This window comes from Physella acuta, unplaced genomic scaffold (assembly GCF_028476545.2).
Source record: "Physella acuta isolate Inbredline_101_S28 unplaced genomic scaffold, ASM2847654v3 ptg000571l, whole genome shotgun sequence".
In the NCBI taxonomy this organism is placed as follows: Eukaryota; Metazoa; Mollusca; class Gastropoda; family Physidae; genus Physella; species Physella acuta.
The window spans coordinates 436,092-462,500 of NW_026732090.1; the positions used below are offsets into that span (position 1 = coordinate 436,092).

Below are 26,409 nucleotides of genomic sequence, written 5' to 3' on the forward strand. Positions count from 1 at the left end.
TGCACTGTTTGCCAACAATGAATGCAAAAATTATTAATATTTTTAGCCTGTTACTATTTATTATCCAATTTATTTATTTTAAGTTGTTTGATAGATATTTTTGTAAATAATTTCTTTTAACTTGCATTATCAACAATAGGATTTTACCAAAAAATTATAATATTAGTATCTCTATGAGATTGTTTTGTTGAATTCACTTACTACTTTGAACAGTAGTACTCTAAAATAGTTGTAGTTTTCAGCTATTATAACCATTTTCTGGTTGCTGTATTTATGGAAGCTCTTTTGCTTTGTAAGATCAGCTTAAAATCATTTTAGTGTATGTACATTGAATTTATTTTTCTGTACATAGTGTTACAAAAATTGAAAATAATGTGGTTTTTTTTTTTTTTTTAAAAACCACATTTTAAGTTATTTTCTTTGGCTTGAATAAAAGAAACTTAAAAGCATTTTGTTTTCCTTTAAATTTGTATTACTTAAAAAGTTATGTTTTAGCCCTTTGTTGAACTGTAAGGTCACCCTTGAATTTCATTAAGTCGTTCACACATGTGTAAAGGTTTTTCTTGAACTCTTATTTTATTTTTTTATAGGATATGATCACTTTTTTAACAAGATGAATTTGGCCAATATATTTAGAAAAAAATGTTGCGTATCTATTTTTCTATGTTTTATTGTTTTGCTTTTCTTTAAAAAAAAGATATATAGGCAGTTAAAAACAAAGAACGCAAGAATAAAAAATAAAATTTATTTTACATTAAAAAAATCAGCAGTAATAAATTCAGCTGTAAAGGGTGGACGGACATTTGAACTGCAGTAAAATTCGTATTGGAATGTTAATTTGTCAGACAAAATATTGACAAAATGAGTCACTACATAGAGCTCTGCTTAAATCTGCTCAAGTTTTACAGACACAACAAAACGAGACCCTAAAAATATTGAACAAGATAATGTAATAACAAAACTTGATGGCCCAGAAGTCCAAGCACTAAAGCAAACCACTGGTCCCCATTGTGCAAGTACAAGACCACAAATACTGCACCTATCTTTGTACACAATTCTCTCCTCAATAAGAAAAATATACAGCAATAAAAAAATGCTTTGTATTTACATTTGATATTTACATGATCACAGCACCAATTCACTTCAGAATATTTGGCAAAATAATGAAGACTCCATATGATATAGAAAACATACTGTGATATTCAAAAGATAATGACAACCTTTACTGTAATGGAAAATCATTTTTATTTACTTTACAATAAGTGAGAAAAGAAATTCAAAATTTTGCCATGAGTTTAGCAAGGAAGTAGATATAGATATCACTAACAAAAAAAAATTCTTGATAACTGAACTTAAAATATTTGTCAAGCTTGAGGCCATTCTTGTCAACTATAAACTTTCTTACACATCCAGTACATAGTTTTCTTTGTAAAATAAGAAAATAATAGGTGCACTAAGACAAGCAAGTTAACAAAGAAGCAATAAATTAACTCAAAAATTACCTTAAACAAAGCTTAACGTTTAGTCTGTCAAAGACTTTGTCGCTAGATGTAATTTGTTTCATTAACGGTTTTTATTCTTTTCCAATATTTGAATACTGAAGCAAAACTATAGTTTCCCTAACAAAGGTGCATCCTAGCAGATAATTAGCAAGAAAAAAATTATCTAAAAATATTATTAGCAATAAATTTCAGGTTTTTGGCAAAAGTTTTAACAGGCTTAACTTTTAATTCAATGTAATGCTATTTTATTAAAGATAATGACAACAAAGCAATTTCAATAAAATGGCTATGGCACTGCATTTGTAATGCAAATATGTCACTTGTTTTGTGTAAACCAAAAGTTGTACACTTAGTTTCTAAGAATCTTATTTGCAAATTTTAAAAAATGCAATATGGCAGACATGTAAAACATACTCCTTATTCTTAATTTGGCATCTTTTTTATCAAAATGGCAGCACCAAAGTGGATTGAAATGAACTTCCTTCTTGTACCTGGCACATTTTTGTCATAAAATCAGCAGACTGGGAGGCATGCAGGAGAGTTCTAGTGTCACCTCTGATTGGAATTGACTGTCAAGACAAAAGAAAGCACAGCATCATATCACACTCTTAAAACTATTAACAAAGATGATCTATATATATAATTCTCTTCTTGGAGACCCTAGAAAACAAGCTGTAAGCATGCCTTGCAGTCCCCTCTCTTCTTCACTAGACATAAATCAACCACCCCCACCCCCACATGGTCTGGTGAGCTGTGGTTCACGCTAAATGTTTGCAATCGTACAGCCGGGTTTAGTGACACCTATTAAGGGCAGTTTGAAACTATTTTAAACTTAGGGGAGGTAATTAAGAGGAGGGGGAGGGGGGGGGGTAGGGTATGGGTTGGGGGAAATGAGGGGGGTGGGTATCATCCTTAACGACCAACTGATAGTATTTTAAAGCAAATATTTTCAGTGGCAGTTCTGGTACTGTCGAATTCACAAATTATGAATTACTGAAAAGTAGAAAATAAAACAACTAAATAGCGGCGTATGATACGCCGTGGGTCGGCTCGTCTATTATAAATCACTTAAATAAGTTTATTTTATATATTAAAAAATTATTTAAATAGTAATAAACTTTAAAATATTTCTATATAGTTTAAGAATTTGAACACTTGAATTAGACCAGTAACACATAATTACATTAATTAGATGACAATTTACCCGGACCAGTAAATTAGATCTTTAATCTGTATCTAATAAACTCTGAGCTAACAAAACTTACTTTTCTGTAGAATGGTCTGTCTAGCTTTGACAAAGGCTTGAATGTCAGCATCCACCTTGCTGTCCCCTGTCAATGTGAAAGCTCCAATAGTAGAACCAGATGATGATTTCCTAATGCAGAGAGAGAAATATTTTATTACAGAATAATCAGGGTCTGTACACTCATCACATACTGTTTTAAACATTTGAGACAAATATTTTAGATTGTAACTCATTACATACTGTTTCAAACATTATATATGTCTTCTTTTGTAGTCATCTTATAAACTATTTCTTAAAGGGAGAAAGATTTTAATGTGTCACAATAACAAACCTAAATAAATCACAAATGGTGATGTGTGCTCACCTTGATGAGCTAGAGTTAGTTAAGCTCTGGCTTTAGATCTGTGCTTACCTTGATGAGCTCGAGTTACTATTAAGCTCCAGCTCTGACCCGGTAGAAAACAAGTTCCTGGATAAAGGTCTCTGAGATGTTGGGGCTGTTTGGTTTGTTGAGACAGGGGGAGTAACTGGTGGCGTCTTCCAGGCAGACATGACCTTACGACCTCCTGTTGATGGCGGAAGTTTGTCTGGTACAGCCTGTTGGATTGGAACCAAAGTTCATATCTCATTTCAATATTTTATTACAGCACAGTCTTCTAGCACTGGGTCAGTCACATGGGTCAGTTAATCAACACCAACATGTGACCTAAAGAATGGTTCAGCAATTAAATGTTGAAACCAAGGCCCTAATGACCTGCTGTTGGTTTATTTAATGTCACTGACCTGAATGTCACTGACCTGCTGTTGATTGTGTAATGTCACTGACCAGCTGTTGATTGTGTAATGTCACTGACCTGCTGTTGATTGTGTAATGTCACTGACCTGCTGTTGATTGTGTAATGTCACTGACCTGCTGTTGATTGTGTAATGTCACTGACCTGCTGTTGATTGTGTAATGTCACTGACCTGCTGTTGATTGTGTTATGTCACTGACCTGTTGATTGTGTAATGTCACTGACCTGCTGTTGATTGTGTAATGTCACTGACCTGCTGTTGATTGTGTAATGTCACTGACCAGCTGTTGATTGTGTAATGTCACTGACCTGCTGTTGATTGTGTAATGTCACTGACCTGCTGTTGATTGTGTAATGTCACTGACCTGCTGTTGATTGTGTAATGTCACTGACCTGCTGTTGATTGTGTAATGTCACTGACCTGCTGTTGATTGTGTAATGTCACTGACCTGCTGTTGATTGTGTAATGTCACTGACCTATTGATTGTGTAATGTCACTGACCTGCTGTTGATTGTGTAATGTCACTGACCTGCTGTTGATTGTGTAATGTCACTGACCTGCTGTTGATTGTGTAATGTCACTGACCTGTTGTTGATTGTGTAATGTCACTGACCTGCTGTTGATTGTGTAATGTCACTGACCTGCTGTTGATTGTGTAATGTCACTGACCTGTTGATTGTGTAATGTCACTGACCTGTTGATTGTGTAATGTCACTGACCTGTTGTTGATTGTGTAATGTCACTGACCTGTTGATTGTATAATGTCACTGACCTGCTGTTGATTGTGTAATGTCACTGACCAGCTGTTGATTGTGTAATGTCACTGACCTGCTGTTGATTGTGTAATGTCACTGACCTGTTGTTGATTGTGTAATGTCACTGACCTGTTGTTGATTGTGTAATGTCACTGACCTGTTGATTGTGTAATGTCACTGACCTGTTGTTGATTGTGTAATGTCACTGACCTGTTGATTGTGTAATGTCACTGACCTGCTGTTGATTGTGTAATGTCACTGACCTGCTGTTGATTGTGTAATGTCACTGACCTGTTGATTGTGTAATGTCACTGACCTGCTGTTGATTGTGTAATGTCACTGACCTGTTGATTGTGTAATGTCACTGACCTGTTGATTGTGTAATGTCACTGACCTGCTGTTGATTGTGTAATGTCACTGACCTGTTGTTGATTGTGTAATGTCACTGACCTGTTGATTGTATAATGTCACTGACCTGCTGTTGATTGTGTAATGTCACTGACCAGCTGTTGATTGTGTAATGTCACTGACCTGCTGTTGATTGTGTAATGTCACTGACCTGTTGTTGATTGTGTAATGTCACTGACCTGTTGATTGTATAATGTCACTGACCTGCTGTTGATTGTGTAATGTCACTGACCAGCTGTTGATTGTGTAATGTCACTGACCTGCTGTTGATTGTGTAATGTCACTGACCTGCTGTTGATTGTGTAATGTCACTGACCTGTTGTTGATTGTGTAATGTCACTGACCTATTGATTGTGTAATGTCACTGACCTGTTGTTGATTGTGTAATGTCACTGACCTGTTGATTGTGTAATGTCACTGACCTGTTGTTGATTGTGTAATGTCACTGACCTGTTGATTGTGTAATGTCACTGACCTGCTGTTGATTGTGTAATGTCACTGACCTATTGATTGTGTAATGTCACTGACCTGCTGTTGATTGTGTAATGTCACTGACCTGCTGTTGATTGTGTTATGTCACTGACCTGTTGATTGTGTAATGTCACTGACCTGTTGATTGTGTAATGTCACTGACCTGCTGTTGATTGTGTAATGTCACTGACCTGTTGTTGATTGTGTAATGTCACTGACCTGTTGATTGTATAATGTCACTGACCTGCTGTTGATTGTATAATGTCACTGACCTGCTGTTGATTGTGTAATGTCACTGACCTGTTGTTGATTGTGTAATGTCACTGACCTGTTGATTGTATAATGTCACTGACCTGCTGTTGATTGTATAATGTCACTGACCTGCTGTTGATTGTATAATGTCACTGACCTGCTGTTGATTGTGTAATGTCACTGACCTGCTGTTGATTGTGTAATGTCACTGACCTGCTGTTGATTGTGTAATGTCACTGACCTGTTGATTGTGTAATGTCACTGACCTGCTGTTGATTGTGTAATGTTTGTTCTGCCCACCACAGCTCAAACTCCTTCATCAATTTGACCTTTGACTTCTCTAAAAAGTGCTGAAGATGCTCAATCTCTGTCTTCATGCTTCGCAGAGAAGTGAATGTACTTTTATAGCTGTTGATAAAAAAATACTAAAAATAAATGAACTTTACTAAATTCAGTTAATCCGAATCTAATCTTATTAAAACGGCTCCAATTGAATATTCTATAGGTATATGATGCATACATATGCACATAAAATATTTCCTCTAAATATTTCAACAGATATAAAAAGTATTTCCTCTAATTAAATATTTCAACAGCAATGTGAAGCATAAAAACCTACACATTCTTCTCCCCTTCCATTTGTATTTTGATTTCTTTCTCCATCTCACTTTCTTCTTCTGTGGCTACACTCCCTGTATGGAAGACAAAATGACTCAAGGGTGACCACTCCGGAAATAATAAATTTATTCTTTTTTTTTGTTAATATAAATGCACCAAACAGCTAGAAGATGGTCAAGCAACTATCGAGACAGAAAATGGCTGATACTATAATTAGCTTGCAGGTTGTAACTAAATACCCTTCATTATTTGCACTTAACACAAGTTCTTTATTATACCAGTGAAATAAATAAATCAGAAAAAAATATTAAGCTAAGCCTTAGGGGAGATAACTTAAAATCAAACCAACCTTCCATGTTTGCATGCATTCTGTACTGGGCCAGTGAGTTTTTTAAATGATCTGAAATATATAGGGCAATTAATTGAAAAAACAATGACGAAATCATAAATGTTAGCTAAACTCAAAAAACATTCTCCAATTTTTTAAAGTTCTCAATGATTTTGATTAGTATTTTAGCTTTCAGAAACGAATAGCAACCAAACTCAAACAATTTTACTAACTCATTTTCTGCTTAGATCTGTTGAGTTTCTCCCCCAGGGCCTTGGCTTCCACATAGCGTTGTTTCAACAGCTGTTTGTTGCTGTCAATTTTGTCCCTTTCGCTGTAGTCTCTCATGAAAATGTCAAACGCTTCTTGTCTTCCAAGAGACATGTTACCTACTAAAAACGTCAATTTAATAAAATACACTGAGATTAGATTTAAACAAAAAAATAGCATTTATCTATACTTGTATTTATCAATACATGTCATTATAAACTAGCAATAACATTATGGAAATTTATTTTATATTTTAAAAATAATTTCTTAAAACTTGCAATAAATGTCTATAATAATAAAGTTTGAAAAATGAAACAATATATGAATTAAGATTACTGATCTCACTCATTTAAAAAATATCTTTGGCTTTATGAAATTATGTGTTAGAATTAAATATAAAATTTTTAACTTACATATTTTAGTTTTAAGTTTGTCATCTTTTTCCTGTGTAAGGGATGAATGTCTTTGTACATCATATGTTTTCTGACGACTCAGTTTTAAACTATTTTCCTCATCACTAGTATGACTGGTTATCTCCCTCTTGTCATGATTTCCATTTGTGCTCCTATGGTTGACACTGTATGGTGAGGACAGAGTTGTTGGCCTTACATCTTTGACTTGACCATCAGCTGCCCTTTGCCTTTCTTTCTTCAGCATTCCAACAAGAATATCTTTAAAATTGTAAGGGCAAATATTTGTAGGTTAATGACTTTTATTTTTGAATCTATCTGTTTAGTAAGTCACCCTTTATTATGGCGCAGAAGATAGCAGAAACAAAGCATAGTGTAGTCAGGTAGACCAATAGAACTGCAGGAGATGATCAGTCACGTGAGACAGTCAGATGACCACTGAAGTGTGGGTCGGCAGTTAGAGATAGGTAGCACTAAGGGATAGATGTAGAAAGCTGAAATGTAGTGTTAGGGTTCATCATGGGTATGTGTAGGGAGAAGTCAAGTGTTAGTTGTAGTTAGATAGTGTTAGTAGACAATCATGTGTTAGAGCATAGTTATGGTAGGAGTCGATTTGATGTATAAATAAAGAACTGTGTTATATTGAATTGGACTTATTTGTATTGATTCCACAAACTGTATCAGGCATATATAAGAAGAGGCAATCCCCGTAGAAAGCTACAGTATATTCATGATGTAACACTACATATATATAACTTTCACCAAATCCACCATCAAACCCTTCTACTTTGAAAGAAAAAGTTTTAAGAGGTTCAAATAAAGACAACTGAAGACGTGTAAAGGATACTGATTTCATTGTCCCGCTGTTCTATCAATTCTTTTAACTTGGTTGTCTCAGCATCCCTGTATGGCCCTACATCTGGTTGGGTTTCCTCCCTTGTTAATGGAGGATAAGGGGACTGAACCACAGCTTTAGGTTTCTCTAGAAAGTATCTCTGATGAAAAGTTAGATAATCCATTAGGAAGTTTGTTTCTATTTGGATCATGGATAAGGTTAATTTATATATTTATAGCTTAAGGTTTGTAACAACAACAACAAAAAAAAAACACATTTTAATCTTCTAGTGTTACCTTTAGGATTCTAAAACACTTGTGTATTTTTCTTAGGTCATGTCCAACTGAAAGAATACATTCAGGGTCTGGGTCTTCCAAGTAGGTTTTAACCGCATATTCACATCTGTGTGGAAAGTATAGGCAATAACATGTATTGCTCAGTGGGGAGATAAATATTGTTATAATGAAACCAAATATGGCTTTCAGTCAAGGCAGTACTTAACTTTTCTTATTATATGCCCCTTGTAATGTATAAGACATAAAGATTAAGACACCTGTATATACCCTCCTATGTAAAGATTAAGACACCTGTCTATACCCTCCTATGTAAAGATTAAGACACCTGTCAACATGTAAAGATTAAGACACCTGTCTATATCCTCCTGTGTAAAGATTAAGACACCTGTCTATATCCTCCTGTGTAAAGATTAAGACACCTGTCTATATGTAAAGATTAAGACACCTGTCTATATGTAAAGATTAAGACACCTGTCTACATGTAAAGATTAAGACACCTGTCTATACCCTCCTATGTAAAGATTAAGACACCTGTCTACATGTAAAGATTAAAACACCTGTCTATATGTAAAGATTAAGACACCTGACTATATGTAAAGATTAAGACACCTGTCCATATCCTCCTGTGTCAGCTCCTCTGACAGCTGTACGCCAGTGGCCAGGGCTAGCTGGTCACGCAACTCAGCATTTTCTCTCTTCAGTTTGGCTATCAGCAGGTGAGGGTCAAGCTCCTCATTGAGGGTCACATCATTTCTTATCATAGCCACCCTCTGAGCAAAGCGACATGTAGAAATTGACTCCTGAAAGGGTTGATTAGTGTTATGAAAATAAGTTATAAAATAAAATTATACAACAAATATGCACTATTTTTTTTCCTATAGATTAATTTTAGGCTGAATGACATAGCTTTCTAAGGTGCTCCCTACTAACAATAATACTTGATAATTTTTAAAATGCTTCTTACTTATATCAATAATACTTGATAATTTTTAAAATGCTTCTTACTTATATCAATAATACTTGATAATTTTTAAAATGCTTCTTACTTACATCAATGATACTTGATAATTTTTAAAGTGCTTCCTACTTACATCAATAATACTTGATAATTTTTAAAGTGCTTCCTACTTACATCAATATTACTTTTCTCTAAGGAGCAAGTGGCTATCATTGTAGTCATACAGTTTCCCCCTAGACTGTCCCTCAATACAGATGTCATCATGGAGTTACGATATGGAACATGTTGACGATTTTTCTCAGACAGGGCTATTATTACCTGAATAATTAAGTATACAAAATTACTGTTCAAATTGTTTTGAAAAACAAACAATTTTAATACAAATTTTCTTAGCAATGAAATGGATTAAAGACTTATTTCTGAAATTCTAGAAAATTTATAGTTATATAAGCTTAACAACTTTTGGCATATAATATACCTGCTCCAAGTAGTGGAGTGACAAATTAATGTATTTGGCCTCAGTCAGTAATGTCCCATTCACTCCTGTCTTAGATACTCTCTCTGACCTGAAAATAAGATTATCATATTTTAAACATATGGCATACTCCACATTCAAATTGACTTTGTTCAAACGTAGATATTTTCTCATATATATTTTTAAATTATGATATTCAATCTACCTAACAGAAGTGAGAGTACATTTTTAAAGTATTAATAAAGCCAAAAGTTAAAAATTTATTTAGAGATGAGATTCACATAATTTTCAACTAAAATACTAAATCAAATAGAGTTAACAGTTTGAGAAAGTTAAAACCTAAAAACTAAGAAGGAATATGTTAAAGTTTTATTTCTAATAAGGCAAGAGCTTGATAAAATATTACCCAGCCAAGTCGACTAAATGAAGCTTTGAGCGACATATAGTAGCTGATCCTTCTTCTTTACATGTTAAATGAACAGTAAAAATGCAGTGAGATCGAGATGACGCTTGATTCATCGGGGTCTGAATAAAAGGAAGTTAACATTTTTAGAATGCCTCTGTTGAAATATAGGCCTTTAACATACAACAGGGAGGGATAATATTTTTACCTTAATAAATGTCAAAAACAACTTCTATTAATAAGATAATATTTTTTTTAAATAGTTATAGAAATCAACGGAATAGTTTGTAAGCATTTCAATTACTAAGCTAGAAGATATACACTACATATCTAATGTGATCTGACATACCTCGGCAATCATTCTGTTGGTGTCGCCCATAAATAAAAGATTTAACGCATCCTCCTCTGTAGCAGCCTGATGTACTGTTAAATTCTTCAAGTGGATGTTTTGGTCTGAGTCTTCTAGCAGAGTTACTTTCCTTCATGATTTTTATATTCATTAATTTTACAAGTATGCGATATAAAGCTGTATTAATAGTATTATGATTATCTAACAAATATAGGCCAGTAAGCAATCAGTGCACAGTGAGGTGAGAAGTTAAAACTTCACACAACAAAGCTTTGAGTGAACACACAGTGGAACCTAAATGTCTCCTTAAATTTAATCCATACATTCAAAATAGGCCAAATGAAAAAAATTAACTTCTAGTCCTGCATTTGCTTCTTACTTAAGGTTTGCGAGAGAGAATACTATTTTAATAACAGAACTTAATTATGTTAATTTTTAGCCAATAAAAGCTAAATGTTACTCACTGTAAATCTTCCAGTTTTGTGGCTTCATGTTTAGGGTCAAGAAGGTCATATCCATTATCATTGTAAATTTCAAGATAAGAAATGTGAACGGTGAATGTTTTTTCTGGGTGCTACATGCGTGAGAGTGAAAAGTGACAACATGAGCATGTAATTCAAATTAAATTTAGCACAAGGAAATTCAGAGTGAAGTAACAAGAATTTGTAGAAATATTCTGCTCAAGTAACTAACATCTCAAGGAAAAAAACTCATCCCAGTAGCCATATCAAACATTTTCAGCTGTTGTAAAAGTTAATAAAACAAATATATACACACATGCTGATGTAAAAAATTTAATTCATCAACAAATTTTAAAATGTAAGTTCATGTTTTTTTTTTCAAGAGAACTAGGCCATTCTTGTATAAATTAAAATTAATACCTTGAAGTAAAATTGATGTAAACTAATCTAGTTGCTATAAATGAAGATGAGACAGACTCACCTTTTCAATAGTATCAAAGATATAAGACAGCGAGCGTGGGATAATGCCTCTATCAATAAAACGTTCCGCACCACCTGTGATAGTGAAAGTTTTGCCACTTCCTGTCTGAAGTAGGACAAAAATTTTAAAAACATTCATATTTCCTGTAGGTTTGACTTTAAAGATAATATACATGTTGATATTTTGTGGCAAATATGTCCTTACTATGAAAAAAATGAGCACCATTTTACCTGGCCATAAGCAAATATTGTTCCATTATAGCCCTGGACTGCACTGAATAAATAAATTAAACAGATAACATATAAGTATGTAATGGTAAAATAAATATTTGTTTTTGTCTATCTTATTGATTCTAAAATTTTAAGCCTAGATTGATTTAGAACAACTAAACAACTTAATGGCAAATACGTGAGTTATATATGAACATAAATGGATATTACTACATCAACTAACAAATACAATGCAACACCAAAGAGAAATGATGTATAAACATACATACTTATCAATGACAGGCTGTGCAACATGAAGAAATACTTCATCTTGTGTTGACTTCTGGTCAAAAACTTTGCTAAATCTACCAAAACAAAACACCATAAAAATGAATGTGATTTCAATGTAAAGTTTAATAATTTGTTGAATCCAATTAGAAAATAAATAAGACTATTAAACAGAGCAAAACTTTATATCCTTTACCCCTATAAAGAAAAAAAAGATTCAAATTTGGACATAGAGATCTAATACTTATGCTTCAAACTAATTTTCAAATGAAGGTTCATTCCATTAACAACAAATTGCAAATATGGCCAATTACAAGGTAACACTGTAATGACTGTTCCTTACAGGGACACTATCAGCTATGAAAAATAATTGAGTAAATGTCATGTAAAGTACAGTAAAATCTCTAGTAGGCTGGTGTTGATAAAAACATTCCATACTGTTCTTAATGTTCTTTAACATAATCAAATGGCTATAAACCATAACTGTAATGCAAAGCCTGAAAAAAAATGTTCATAAAAATAATATGAACAGTAAAAATTGTGCGACGTTACCTAAATCTGTAGTTTTCTTTTTTGTTGTTAACAAATCCAGATGCTAGTTCTTTTGGAACAACCACTTGCAGTGAACATTGACCATCTTCCTCTGTTTCAACATTGTACACCTACAAGAAAAATAAAAGTATATAATATTCAGTAAACAGAAGCCATTCAATTATGTTAATGCAAACCAAGATACACAGGAAAACTTTTTTTTTTAAAATCTGCATAGATCAGATTGTATTATTATCAAGAAGTTACAAAAGTGGAACACTCTACCCAATAACAACTTGTGAAAGACACAGTGTGGATAGAGGAAATTTGAGAAAACTCTACATCTTGATACCTGGTTGACATATAGCAAGTGTCATAGGTAGATATATAAGGCTTTTAAGGATAGAAGAATAAGCAAAGGCAACCTTCAACATTAACAAAAAATAAATTAAATGTGTAGCCTGTGTTCAGCATATTTTAACTATTTTCTTATAGAGATTGTTGTAGACATGCAAATGATGCACTTCTCCTACATCTTAGGTTAGTCATAGTATGAAAGAAAAAAGAAAGATGAAGGCAGTCGAAGTGATTGAATACAAGAAAAATGGTTAAGTTAAGAGAGAGATTCTAGCTCAGATAGCTTAGGCTTATTTAATAAATAAATATTTATATTATTATGTGAAGTCCCAGTGTACCCTCTCATCTCTCGGTTCGGTAATCTATTGTTTTAGGTATGTAAAATCGCCCGCGACTAGTAATGTGAAAAACAGGTGACTCCTTAAATTTTAATAATTATTTCACATTTATGTTTTGAAAAATACAACAATGTTTCCTTGTTTGATTTATGTACCTGTTTTTAAACAATTGAATTAAAAAATTTCAGTAATAAAGGAAGACTAGCAATGTTTCCAACAGATGCAACCATGCTCATTTATTATAGCAGCCATCTTGTTTAAGTTTTTTTTTTGTAAACTATAGCGCGAGATTCAAGGGAAGCAACGCTATTTTACAAATGGCTGCTGTTTATAAAGCAAATCTTCTCGCAAACACTGCTGTTTAAAGTTAATTTCTGGCCTATATTGATATATTTAGCCATTGATTTTGGTTTATTATTCATTTATCTATAATATTTGACACAAATATATCACAATATACGTACCTTAAACAATAGATTACCTTCAGATTCTTGTCTTAGTGTTAAACAGTTAAACTGTTAAATTGTTAATCAATAGTATAATAGGCCTAGCTAAGGGGTCATCCATAAATGACGTCACGCTTTTTTTTTTACGATTTTTACCTCCCCCCTCCCTTCACACTTCATCACAAAAAGCCAGACCCCCCCCCCTAAAATGACGTCACACCTCAGCCTACAACCCCCCCCCCCCCCTCAAAATTGCAGTTGAATTATTTTTTAAACATCGATATTTTTCTAAAATTTTGTCTGAACTCTGTCAAAATAGAGTATTTTAATCAATTCCTGTTACAATTTATTAAAACTGTTTTCTAAAATGCGAAATAACGTCTAAAATTCGTTTTCTAACATTGCTTTTTTATAATGCAAAAGTGTGACGTTGCGCCATCTGACCCCCCTCCCCCTCATCACACACCGGCACAAAATTACTGACCCCCTCCCCCCCTACGAGTGTGACGTCATTTATGGACGACCCCTAATATAAATTTAGGCAGATTCTAGCCGGAATAAGATACGCATGCGATACGCATGCGCAATGGAGAGAAACTACGACTTGCCTTAGCGGCGATGTTTTCGATGGTACTGCGCATGCGTGTGTTTATAACCGCAGAACCCTAACGCCTAACACCAACCCTAATCCTATCCTTAACCCTATCCCTAATCCTATCCCTAATCCTATCCCTAACCCTAATCCTATCCCTAACCCTATCCCTAATCCTACCCCTAACCCTCATTCTAGCCCTAACCCTAGCCATAGGTCAGTGCGCATGCGCAGAACTATCTTTTGCCGACTAAGTGGAGACGTTGGGGAGAAAACTCTTCCGAGTAGACACTTTGTAAATTTTAACAGAAGTAGATCTATCAAGAGTAGTGAGTATTTTCTATTTGATTTTCCTTTAGTAGTTAGATATTTTAAATATTTTATTAGAATTAAAAAGGTTAGGCCTACTTTTCTTTTTTTTTTTTTGAATGTTTTGGCGTCCTTGCCAACACACTTACCCCAGTTTTATTTGTTTTCGTTGGCTTCACGCGAGCGAATATCTGTATTGTTTGTTTAACCATTATTTTATTTATATACAAAGTAGATCATATTTTGATAAAAATAGTCATATTATACATTCAATGTTTAGCTTTGCAGAGAGATTCAATTTCATTACGCTGATTGTTTACATCGCATTCCACCATGATGCTTATTTTAGTAGTAATGGTCTAAATGACAACGCGGCCAACTATTGGTCGAAAATATTTCCATTACAAACGCTAATGTTGGTCGATAAAAATGAGAGCTTAGCACATGAGGACGAGTCGCAGCAGACGAGGGGTTTTCCTTGGTAAAGCGCTGTAACGAATGAGAGTTACCATCAATGTCCAATGAGCGTTGCTGGATAGTAAAACGCTAATCTGTAACAGTAAATGTAGGAAAACACCTGGATATGTTTTTGTGAATATTACCTGGTGAGTACATGATAATCAATCTTTATCAGTTTAAAATATTTATGTTTATTTAGAAAAATGCCGGTTGCGTGTTGGAATTGAACATCATCTCTTCAGTTATTGATTTTTCCCCATGGTTCCACTGACGCGAGCTGCTCAACCACTGGTTTGTGTGACATTTGTGATACCGGTTGATTCTTTTGAAGAAAATCGGATAGGGGAAAATATATGAAGTACACGCAATTACCAGGAAACGTAGAAGCCTTTTAACTAAATTATTGGATGCGCTAAACCATAAAACTCTTAGTGGTTTTACTTATTAGTCGCTTAATTAATCAAGCTAATGATTTAAATAGGCACAGCTTGTATACAGACATGTGCCAGTATGTAACGTTTATAAATCTAGGACTGTGTTTGTTTTTACACTCGTGCCCTGCGTTTGTATTAGTGAAAAATTTTGAAAGCATCGCGACACGAGCGGCGGGAGGGGAATGTTTTGTAAAAAGCCGCACGCTTTTACACATCCTTGTTAATTCAACGAGATTTTATTGACCGAGACAATCAAAGCATACACGCAACAACCCCCTCACGAACGCACCCCCCCCCCCCACACACACTCCTCCCTTCCAAAAATAAGCCGTCAATGTCGACTGCGCCTAAACTGTCACTTGCGGCATCGCGAAACGTGTCATCCCTTCAATAAGTTACCTGGTCACATAGGTACAGAAACCAGTAGCCAAATGCGCTGATATTATATATAAATGTATATATATATATATATATATATATATATATATATATATATATATATATATATATATATATATATATATATATATATGTGTGTGTGTGTGTGTTTGTGTAAATAGGCGCAGTGGCATCGCTAGGTCGGGTGTCTTACGGTGCGGCAGCTCCTGGTGTCACACCCCCCCCCCCCCTTATTTTTTGGCCCGGTAAAGTTCGCAGTTGGTGTCACCATTCCCCCCCCCCCCCCACCCTTCCCCTCGGTAAAAGCTTTAAAGTGTTATCATTTAATACTAATGATGTGTATCTATAGTCCGTAGTTAATACTGTTGGGTGTAGCATTGTTTTCTCTATAGTTTGCATGTTTACGCCATGGTGTTAGAGCCACCAACCCCCCCACCCCCCCCCCCCCCCCTCCACCTTCCTTGTCCCGATCGTCCTTAAAATGCTTTTTAGCTCTAATTAACCATTTATTGAAGTGGCAAAAACATATGTATTCTATTTATTTTGCAATTTGTTTTTTTTTGTCATCCCCCTGAATGGTGTCACCCGGTGCAGTCCGCACCCCCCGCCTCGCGATGCCTCTGAATGGGCGTGATCTTTGTGTCCCCTCATAAAATAATCAGCTGTAGCTTATGCAAAGAGAGATCCATAGTGTACTCAGAACACTCCAATACTCGCGATGGTCAATGTCTTGTATCTCTTGATATACAGGATATGTAAACAAAACAAGCTAACATGATACCTAATCACTTACTAACATCACTGCTCGAGTGGGGCGAGGGGTGGTATTAAACACCACATGTCCCCCTCTTGGATACGGATCGCTTAATGCGTGACGTCAACCTATTTTAACCACTTATTATCCCCCTCTCCCTATCTTCGCCGTTATCGGCACACGTCGTCACAAAAAGCCTCTGACCCTGTGCAGAATATTTTAAAAATTTCTTTGATCATATCTACACTTACGACCACCATGATGTAGGTATACCTGTGTCTCTTATCTGTCATGTTGTCTTAGAAAAATGTTTGAATGGTATTTTCCCCATCAAAACCAACTATAACATTCTATAACCTGTTCCTATAGACCAGGGGTCTCCAAACTACGGCCCGCGGGCCGGATGCGGCCCGCGAAGTCCTCTCATCTGGCCCGCGGAGATCTTTTCGTCCAAGGAAAAATCGTTTGTTAATGATGGTTGAGGAACTTTGTCCAGAAAAATCAAAGACATGCCTGGAAGAAACTGGCCCCCGAACTGAAATTTGATAGTTAATGCGGCCCTCGGACTGAAAAGTTTGGAGACCCCTGCTATAGACGATGTTTTCACTGAAAGAGATTTTTTTAAAAATCGAATGCAACGCTTTCCTATTTAACAATTATAAAAATCTATAATGCAAAGAGGGTCAGTTATTCATTACAAGGCTAGATGGCCACGGAACCACAAGTTTCAGACAGCCGAACTGGTTTATTATTTAAGTGAATATGATTCAACTTCAACATCTGTCTTTCGGTTATTCCCATATGTTGATATTACTCACAACAAAGAGAATACAACCTTGTACAACCATACATCCAGTGTTTCTTTCAGACTTTTTTTTCTCCAGGGGGAGAGGCGGGCTAGCTTTTCCGGGGGGGGGGGGGGACACTTGAAATTTTCGGGGTGGGGGGAGGGAGGCGGAGACTGGTAAAAGTATATATTTTCTAAATAAATTCTATTTCATTCGGGGGGGGGGGGGGGGGGGGGGGGGGGGGGGGGAGGAGGGGCGGTAGACTAAGTGATGCCCTGAAAAAACTCTGCATACATCAGTGGTTGAAGGATGAAACGTCACCAGGCACATTCTTAAATTAATGAATTGACTAGAGTTAATTACAATCAAGAACAAGGGCAGATAACACGGGGATATCAGCTGTGTACTTGTGACACAGAGACGGACGCTATATGACACACTCAAGTGTGTCTGGTTTACATATGTGTGTATAGGCATACACGTGTGTCTGGCCTCATGTATAGTAATCAATAACAGCAAAGTATTGCGTGTACAATAGTGGGCTGGGCCGCCGGCACGCTGTGATGAATCCCGGTTGGCCGCCATAAACGGTACTGGAGTATAATTAGACAATCAAAGTCAAATAATGAAATCTTTTTAATTTTTCACTGATCGCTGGAACACTCCGGTCTACCATGTTTGTAGTGTCGTTAGTTTGTTTTTACACTTTCATGCGATTTGTGTCAACATGTTAAGTATGTGATGTGTCACCCATCTGTTGTTTAGCAATCTTTACGTCATATTACACTGCTCTATAGCGTCACCTCGTCTAGTCGGAGCTTGTTTCATTATTTACAAACAGTAAAACAGTCAAGTAAAGCTATATGGAAGCGAAATTCTAACTTATTAATGTTAACATTTCTCACTTTTAATTAATTACCGTTTAATGTAACCATGTTATTGTAAGAAAACTAATAACAAAAGCTGCTAAAAGCTTACGGATTTTAAAAAAATCGATGTTTTATCTGGAGTTCATCTCTGTCCTCGGGCCATCTTACAAGCTCGGCGGAGCGAATTAGAAATTCATTACTTTTCAGGCCTGCAGTATTTGTTCAAAGGGATGTGTTAGCAACTTGTTGCATGACACACTCCCGCGTGTAGACTTAGTTTAGAGACGTTATAAGTGTTTTAATACACCGCCTCCATCACATTTCCATGTATTTTATTACTACACTTCTAACTTCTTTTATTTATTTAGAAAGTAGGGCTTATTAATTTAAACAACAACAATCAAATACTGTAATACTTCCACGCTCTGTAAATCTTAGTGGGGGGGGGGGGGGGACGGAAGGGGGAATAAATCGGCCTTGGGTCAGTTTTGCCGGATCAGCCTCTAATTTATAAAGTAATGTTACTGGTGCGGTCTACGCAGTGGCGTAGCGAGGTCGGGTGTCACCCGGTGCGGCACTTAATGGTGTCACCCCCCAGAGGCGTTGTGACCCTTCCAGGGGACAAACTTTCAAACTTTCGATTTGCACTCCCCCCTCCCCTCAAACTTTCGATTTGCACCCCCCCCTCAAGTTTTTCTCTATATATTTTGCTATTTTTTGCCTTGGTGTCACCCCCCTAAATGGTGTCACCCGGTGCGGTCCGCACCCCCCCCCCCCCCCCTCGCTAGGCCACTGGGTCTACGACCACATGATGTTTCATATGGGCTGATATAAAGAAGTGACCCCGTGTCCAGTTTTCACTTCTTGGTCGAGCACATGGAGGACGATCTTGTTTTTTCCCCTTATTCTATTAGCGAGACGTGGATTTCAACCATCTAAGGCGCAGGCAGTTTCCCCAAAAACGGATGGAAAACCTGCCTAAAAACTGAAATATAGAATAGATGCATAATACACGGAGAGGGGGTTGGACCCGCACTCCCTCCCAAGAAGAAATTCTGCCTACGTCACTGGTTCTGAGCAATGTGAATCTTTGCTTACTTTTTTAAAACAATTTTTAAAAAGAGAACTGAAAATGATATAGAGATTTGTGACTCCTCTGAATACTTTTTAAATAACAGTTTTGGAACTCCAAAAATTACTTTTAATATAATGGGGAGATTTTTAACTTCTCTAAATACTTCAACATAATGTAAAGATTTGTAACTTCTCAAAATACTTTTGCCGTCTGCCCAAACTTCAGCATGGGAGGCTAGAATCCCCCCCCCCCCCACCCCATTACGGTACCCATTGTAAATCAAGGCAAATGTAAATGTACGCCCCTCCCCCAATTAAAATGTGCTGCCACTTGGCTTATCTTATCGCCTGTCAACATCTGTTACAAGCATCTATTATACCGTTCAGCTCGTGTAGTACGGCAGTTAACCATTGTCATCTACCATTGAGATATGTTGGCATATGTTACACTTAAATGCGATATCTATGCACCTACTCACAGATGGGGAGTAGACAGAGTGCATTACGGTTGGGACATTTATTTGGGGGCTGTGGTGAACGACTTGGCACCGCCTAAAGAGGCCGTCGCTTATCTTTTCCCGCTGGCGGTAAATGGAAACGAGAACAATGCAGTCGTATATCTTGGCTCATTTAGTCTGACGTAAAGGAAAAAAAGCCGTTTCTTGCCTTATTAAGCAAATGTATGTCAGAAAAAAAACTTTGTTTCGTTTTGTTTTCCTGAGATTAATTAATTTTGGAGGTTTGCGTGTAGGTTGACATTGATTTACAGGCCGTTGTTCGTGCTTTCTGCGTTACGGTTGTTCTGTACTCAGGAAGAAGGACATTAGTTTAAAGTTCTCTCTGGATGAGTTTCTTTCAGGCATCTCCCCCCCCCCTCTCCCCCCATCACGCCCACCGCCCCCCCCCCCGGACGATATTTTTAGTGCACCCCGCCATAGATCTTTTAAATTGACACCCTTTCTCCCTCTGGAGAAAAATAACTGAAAGAAACTGATCTTTGCATTTTTACATCTACGACCCCTACTCACTTATAGTTTGGACGCCATCTTACTGCACTTACGTCAGCCTTAAATGTAGATACTAGAAGCCGTCCGTTATTCTATTGACCGTGTCAGACGATAGCTTTTGGTGTTAATGTCGTGTTACAATTTTTGTTTTATTCAAATCACTCTAGGCTGGTTCTGCCAGTCCGTGTTTATTGAATAGAAGTGGCGCCGTACAGATACAATCTCACAAAGCTCCTGATAATTTAAAACAATTTCTTTCTTTCACGACTACCAGTTTCTTTCAGGCAACTCTTCGGGTTCCCCGAAGCACATCAGCCGCCCCCCTCCCCCTCTCCCATGGAAGAAATAGAATGTATATAAAAAAATATATACTTCAACCAGTTCAACCAGTGTGCGCCCCCCCCCCCCTCCCGAAACCTTCAAGTGCTCCCCCCCCCCGGAAAATATGTTTGAAAGAAACACTGACGACCACTGCTAGAAGTTTTTAACTTCAGAAATTCTCGGTTCCCTAGTTTGTAACAGCTTGTTAATAAACAACTAAAAAAAATAATTTCAACCCTTGCTTTAAAAAAGATTGTGTTTGCGCAGACCAGTTGAGTGATTATCTCATTAATATTTAAATCACCATCCATCGTGTCGAATTCCAGTTAAATCGACCCAATTACCCTAATTAATCTACCTGTAATCGTAAAGCTTAAAGGCCCTTTAATACTTTAAATCTACCAGCGATATTTGTCTTTGTGTTTGGCGGGTAAACCATTGAACAGACGCCACGAAAAGGGCAACTTACGTCATCAGCGATCTAAATATAACTCACGCGCACCACTTATCATCTTGAGAATGGTGGGGCGTTTCCCTGATGGTCTTTCGTGTTTCCACAAGGCGTCCATAAGTGGGGGCCGCAGACCATGTACTAGTTGCACGAAAAGATTACTAATATCTGGCGTTAATACTCACCTTTTTAAGAATTAATTACTATTTTTTTTTTTTAATTTGGAAACATAACCAATACATTATGAAGCTTAATTAAAGAGCGGTAAAGAAGAAGAAAATACGTGTATAATTTAATTATTTGTGTTTTAAATCCAATTTTCTTGTTGTGACATCCGCCATTTTCGAGAAAAGTAAAAGCCGTATCAATGATGATCCCCCGCGCGGGAAACGCCAAGCAGATTCTGTCTGAGCGATCAGATTTCTTGTTGCAACTAGGCATCGCTGTGTCACTGATGTTGGTGCACTCCCACGCCGCATGGCGCCACAACAAACTCACAGCAGGCCAAGAAAAAAAAAGGTTGCCGACACAGCAAGCCATTATCAGGCCAGTCAATAGGAAAGAAAACTCTCCGGGGCTGCTAGACACACGTCATGCTCTCCTTCACACGAACATTGAGGCTCTGTGGTCCGTGGCTCAACTCCTGCCTAGCTTCTGTCTAGTCTACTTTCTTCATGGGGGTAGGTTCACGTTTTCTACAGACAAAATCAGCAGCACTGAATTTTAAAATTTTTTTTTTACTCAAAGCTGGCTACAAATACACGGTGATTAGTTCCAACACTCTCCCTCAATTAGTCACCATTTGTTTGACTGTATCACTTGTCTGCGGTAAAATACGGTGCTATGTGGTTTCCTTAACGTACTCAGATGTCGTGTTTATCTCGGCGCTGTTTCCTTATCACTTATTATCTTGTCTGTGTACATTGATGACTTCTGTCACTGGAGTAAAAAAAAAAAATAGTGCACCGCTGCATGACATGGTCATAGAGGCCTACCTTCTGTAAACATAAATATCGCAACGCCTTGATAAAAAGGCCTACTTTTCTCTGACTGTATAAAAACAGTTAGCCTATTTAAATGTTTTAACTGGGTCTACAGAGGCAAACCTTAATGGCAAAAACAATTTGCATCTTACACTGAATTTTTTTTACATGTTGCACTTCATTTTTTAATTAAAAAAATGTTCAGCTAGCTCGTGATGGGGGGTGGGGGTCTGTGAAATTTTATTTACATAAGTAAACGGTAAACGTAAGTGACTCATTCTTACATAAAGTGGTGAAAACTAGCGGCTTGTGTTACCCACAGAGCTGGATGTTTACACCCACTGGGGCCAGGGGCGGTTAGAGAAACACGGGATATGCCATAGCTAACGTTCAAATCTGGGGGGGGGGGGGGGGGGGGGTAGGGGGGGGGCAGAAAAATGGTCAAATTAGTTGGTTATATCCTGCCCTAATGAACCCCTAGTACTGAGATGGATGAGTGCTTACACGGGCAAGTGTTTGCTACGACCTGTCTCACATGTACTGGTCGCCACACAACGTACGCCCCAGGACAACCGCTTTAAAAACTCGTCAAACATGCATGCGGATGTAATGATGCTGTCAAAACATTTTAGACAGCGCACAGTTTGTAATGGAAAGGGGGGGGGGGGCGCTTCAGGCTTATCTGCTTCCTCCGTTCATGAATTATATGGATGGCGTGAGTTAGAAATATGACACAACTAATTTAACTCATTATTGTTACGGTGTGTATGTGTGATAGGCTCTAAGATGACTGTTATTAACACAAACTGCATTTGCTATTCAATATGTTATCGTTTATAAAACGACAGAAATAATTTTAAATACTACGCTTGGACTGATTCCTCTATCTATAACATACTTGGACTTGATTAGTTTTATTACTACAGGGAAGTCAGTCAGAGCGTTAACCGAGTACTTAACTGCACTTAAAGCGGCCAGTTAACCAAGTGGTGGAGCAAATAACGAGCACCATAACGAGGGCATATGTACTCTAGTGGTCTGGGATTCTAGCACCTAATGACGTTGTTACAATATGTTATAGCTGTCTGATAAGTGAGTTTATCCTTGGACATTGTCGCTAACGTCATTTATATTTTATACTACACGGGTATGCGATAGTTAAATTCCCAAACTGTAGTGAGTTGTGTTCCGCTAATTTCTCGTCTTTAAATTTAGACCATGGTCTAATTGGTTTTATACGGCTAGGGATATATATATATATATATATATATATATATATATATATATATATATATATGTTAGTTAGCATCGCTTACTTTCAAGTTGTCCATACATTCGATAAAGAATTGCTGATAGTTCTCAGAGTGACAGGCATAGAGTTCCCCCATCATGTGAAATTCACAGTTTCACATCATACTGACCCAGCTCGGAAGCTTACATTTTATTCTTAAAATTTACTTACAGAGAGTTTAGATCAAACTTTTATATCGTTCACATATTACTCATGTCAGTGTATCAAACTATTGTGATGCAACACTACTCAGATAAAACAACGCAACAAGTCGTGTTTCTTAGTGCTTTAATTTTAAACCCTTTTTCCTCTAAAAGAGCAGTTTGAGATGTTTACCATTGTATTTCCAGCCCCTAGTGAACAATGCCAGCCCGCCAAGGCCTATGCTGGTGTCTTGGGGGGAGTCCCCGGCCCCCAGAGATCAAACATGGCCTGGCTATCGCCGCCCCTGTACAGTCCATTACGCTCGATATCCCAATGCCAACAGATGAGCACGAGCTGAACACCAAGTTTGAGGAGCTAGTTGTAAGTTTTAGCTTCCTGTATTTTCTAGTGATCTCCCTTTATATAGCATACAAAAAGTATTCATTGCAAAATTTTTCATGCCATAGCTTTGTTACGTAACTCAAAAAAAATTGAACTAAAGTGTGAGAACGAATATTAGTGTTTTCAATATTTAATATCACATTTTAAAATAGAAAAATTACATTTTCCTTATTTCTTCAAAGAAGACTATTTTCCATCTAAATATTAAAGACTTAAAAATGAAACTAAAAATTCTAAATGAAATTTGTATCCATATTATGTTGTTGTTTCTTGAGATATGAAACACTAATGTGATTGTGTTTTTCTAAAGGCTGAACTGGGGCTAGACAAAGCTCACCGAGATGCCCTCTACAGCTTGCCCGCGGAGAAGAAGTGGCAGATATACTGCAGCAAAAAGATGGTGAGTTCAATTAATTAGATTTAATTGCTGTAGCCGCCGGCCTCACGCCACTCATTAACTGCTGCTGTACATTAGCTGAACCGACTGGTATTCTCGGGTGGGATTGTAGAACTAAAGACGACAGACGTATTCTTATGCATTGGTTCTGGATTGTGTCCACTAGTTTTCAGTCAATTAAAGATCTAGCCGTGTATTGTAGTCTCTAACCCCGTGTTTAAAAACAACGTATAAAAACGAACTGTCTATTTGCACGGCATGTGCATGCAGTGAGGCCGCTCTAAAGTAAACAAAAAGCAGGTGACTACAATAGCCGCTGAGACAGAAACTGTTGGATTTTTGTTAAACCCTATTGTTGTCTAGTTTATCCATGTAAAACCAAATTGTCTGGGTTTTTAAAGTTAACTTTACACTTATATTTTCTTTACTATGTCAAAAAACTTTTACAAACATAAACTACAAAGATTTATAAAGTCAGTTTTAGCAAAACTTGGCTACGCCATCTTAATAGGCCTACACATAAAGCGAATAGAAGAGGGGATTTTTGTTTACATTAGCTCCATGGCTCAGATTTAATCCTACCATTTCCTTGGTCCACGGCACATATTCTTCTCGTAGTTTTCTCCCTATTTACCTTAAACTTAGTTTTTTAGCGACAAAGCTAAATGTCCGACCAGTATGACGTTGAAGGCAAACGTTTACTTTAACCAGTCCAAATTTGCTCCCCAATTTGAGGACTTCACTTCAGAAGAGTGGCAGGACTCCATGTTTGTAGAATGTTGCCAATCGCCCTCTTGTGCTGGGCAAGTAAAGTATTCCATTCAGTCACACACAAACAGGGTCAAGCATAATTTGTTTACGAAATAGGCCGATAAAACGTTATTTAGGATATACGAATATATCCCGTTGTGGTAATATACAAATTAATAACAGATATTTTGACCAGTGGCGTAGCGAGGTCGAGTGCACCCGGTGCGGCACTTAATGGTGTCACCTCCCAGAGGCGTAGCGACCCTTCCCGGGGACAAACTTTCAATTTTCGATTTGCACCCCCCTCAAACTTTCGATTCGCACCCCCCCCCCCCTCAAACTTTCAATTTGCACCCCCCTCAACCTTTCGATTTGCACCCCCCCCCCCCCTCTCAAACTTTCGATTTGCAGCTCTTAATGGACTATTTCACACACGAATTAATCACTTAAATAAGTGGAATTATCATTTTTCTCTATATATTTTGCTATTTTTCGCCTTTGTGTCACCCCCCCCCCCCTAAATGGTGTCACCCCGAACCCCCCCCCCCCCTCGCTACGCCTCTGATTTTGACGTTTTTACTTAGAAATTGTCACATTCCGTATTTTCTAATACATAATATGAATTTTAAAATTGGCCTTAAACATAGTAGGCCATAGTTATTAATATAAGTACTATAAATCTCCTAGTACTGTACTGAAGAGGCCTAGATAGAAACAAATTAACATTACGTTAAGACTAAAGAATTTGAAACATTTCCGACGAACTATCAAATAACATATTTAATTGCACAAATATTTAAGGAAACATTAACTTGATATCTTGTCTTAGAGGGCTTTTACATTGTCACGTGGTCTAGCAGAGGGCGGCAACACCAGACTTTGGCCTCCATTGGGTCTTTCTGACACGCAAACACTATGTTGATGTTCACAGTGGGGGGAAACGGATGTTGTGGTCGAAAAATACCATCTGGTTGAGCATTTAGTATTAATATTGTAACAACGTGGAAAACACAATCACAATAATACGGTTAAAGTTAAAGTAAACTGACTTGCGTGGGATAGCAGCAATTATTGTTTTACAGGCACGAAGGGAACTAACTGATCTCGAGGGTTAACTGTCCGCTGTTTCTCTCGTTGGCTAACTGGTTGTCTGCCGTTTCTCTCATTAGCTAACTGCTTGTCTGCTGTTTCTCTCATTAGCTAACTGCCTGTCTGCCGTTTCTTTAGTTGGTTAACTGCTTGTCTGCTGTTTCTTTAGTTGGTTAACTACTTGTCTGCTGTTTCTCTCATTAGCTAACTGCCTGTCTGCCATTTCTTTAGTTGGTTAACTACTTGTCTGCTGTTTCTTTAGTTGGTTAACTACTTGTCTGCTGTTTCTCTCATTAGCTAACTGCTTGTCTGCTGTTTCTCTCATTAGCTAACTGCCTGTCTGCTGTTTCTTTAGTTAGCTAACTGCTTGTCTGCTGTTTCTTTAGTTAGCTAACTGCATGTCTGCTGTTTCTT

General features: G+C 37.0%; 2 protein-coding genes across 2 annotated transcripts in view; one reads left to right on the forward strand and one right to left on the reverse strand.

Moving 5' to 3' along the window:
• Nucleotides 1-1,935: 1,935 nt before the first annotated feature.
• LOC131946823 (kinesin-like protein KIF6) lies at nucleotides 1,936-14,720 on the reverse strand. The gene is made up of 21 exons (XM_059307797.1): nucleotides 14,533-14,720; nucleotides 12,363-12,472; nucleotides 11,813-11,887; nucleotides 11,544-11,586; nucleotides 11,314-11,418; nucleotides 10,836-10,945; nucleotides 10,372-10,501; nucleotides 10,026-10,144; nucleotides 9,623-9,710; nucleotides 9,319-9,462; nucleotides 8,796-8,986; nucleotides 8,187-8,292; nucleotides 7,903-8,050; nucleotides 7,059-7,316; nucleotides 6,609-6,767; nucleotides 6,397-6,447; nucleotides 6,049-6,121; nucleotides 5,696-5,837; nucleotides 3,161-3,345; nucleotides 2,768-2,877; nucleotides 1,936-2,071 (listed from the first exon to the last, which is right to left on the reverse strand). Exons 1-21 carry the CDS (start codon nucleotides 14,593-14,595, stop codon nucleotides 2,052-2,054), a joined length of 2,430 nt encoding a protein of 809 aa, XP_059163780.1. The 5' UTR covers nucleotides 14,596-14,720; the 3' UTR covers nucleotides 1,936-2,051.
• A 98-nt stretch (nucleotides 14,721-14,818) lies between these two features.
• The window catches only part of LOC131946808 (disheveled-associated activator of morphogenesis 2), a 33,604-nt gene continuing 22,013 nt past the window's right edge, over nucleotides 14,819-26,409 (forward strand). The window contains exons 1-3 of the mRNA XM_059307776.1: nucleotides 14,819-14,988; nucleotides 23,564-23,738; nucleotides 24,070-24,159. Coding sequence (XP_059163759.1) covers nucleotides 23,577-23,738; nucleotides 24,070-24,159 — 252 coding nt within the window. The 5' untranslated portion in view covers nucleotides 14,819-14,988; nucleotides 23,564-23,576. The remainder of the gene's footprint in view (nucleotides 14,989-23,563; nucleotides 23,739-24,069; nucleotides 24,160-26,409) is intronic.

Coding starts and splice junctions, on each gene's coding strand:
- LOC131946823 (XM_059307797.1), bottom strand. CDS start 14,595: ATGGTTAAACAAACAATACAGATATTCGCTCGCGTGAAGCCAACGAAA. Junction 7,317..7,902: donor ACAGCGGGACAATGAAATCA/GTATCCTTTACA, acceptor ACAATTTTAAAG/ATATTCTTGTTGGAATGCTG. Junction 2,072..2,767: donor ACAGACCATTCTACAGAAAA/GTAAGTTTTGTT, acceptor TTGTCTTGACAG/TCAATTCCAATCAGAGGTGA.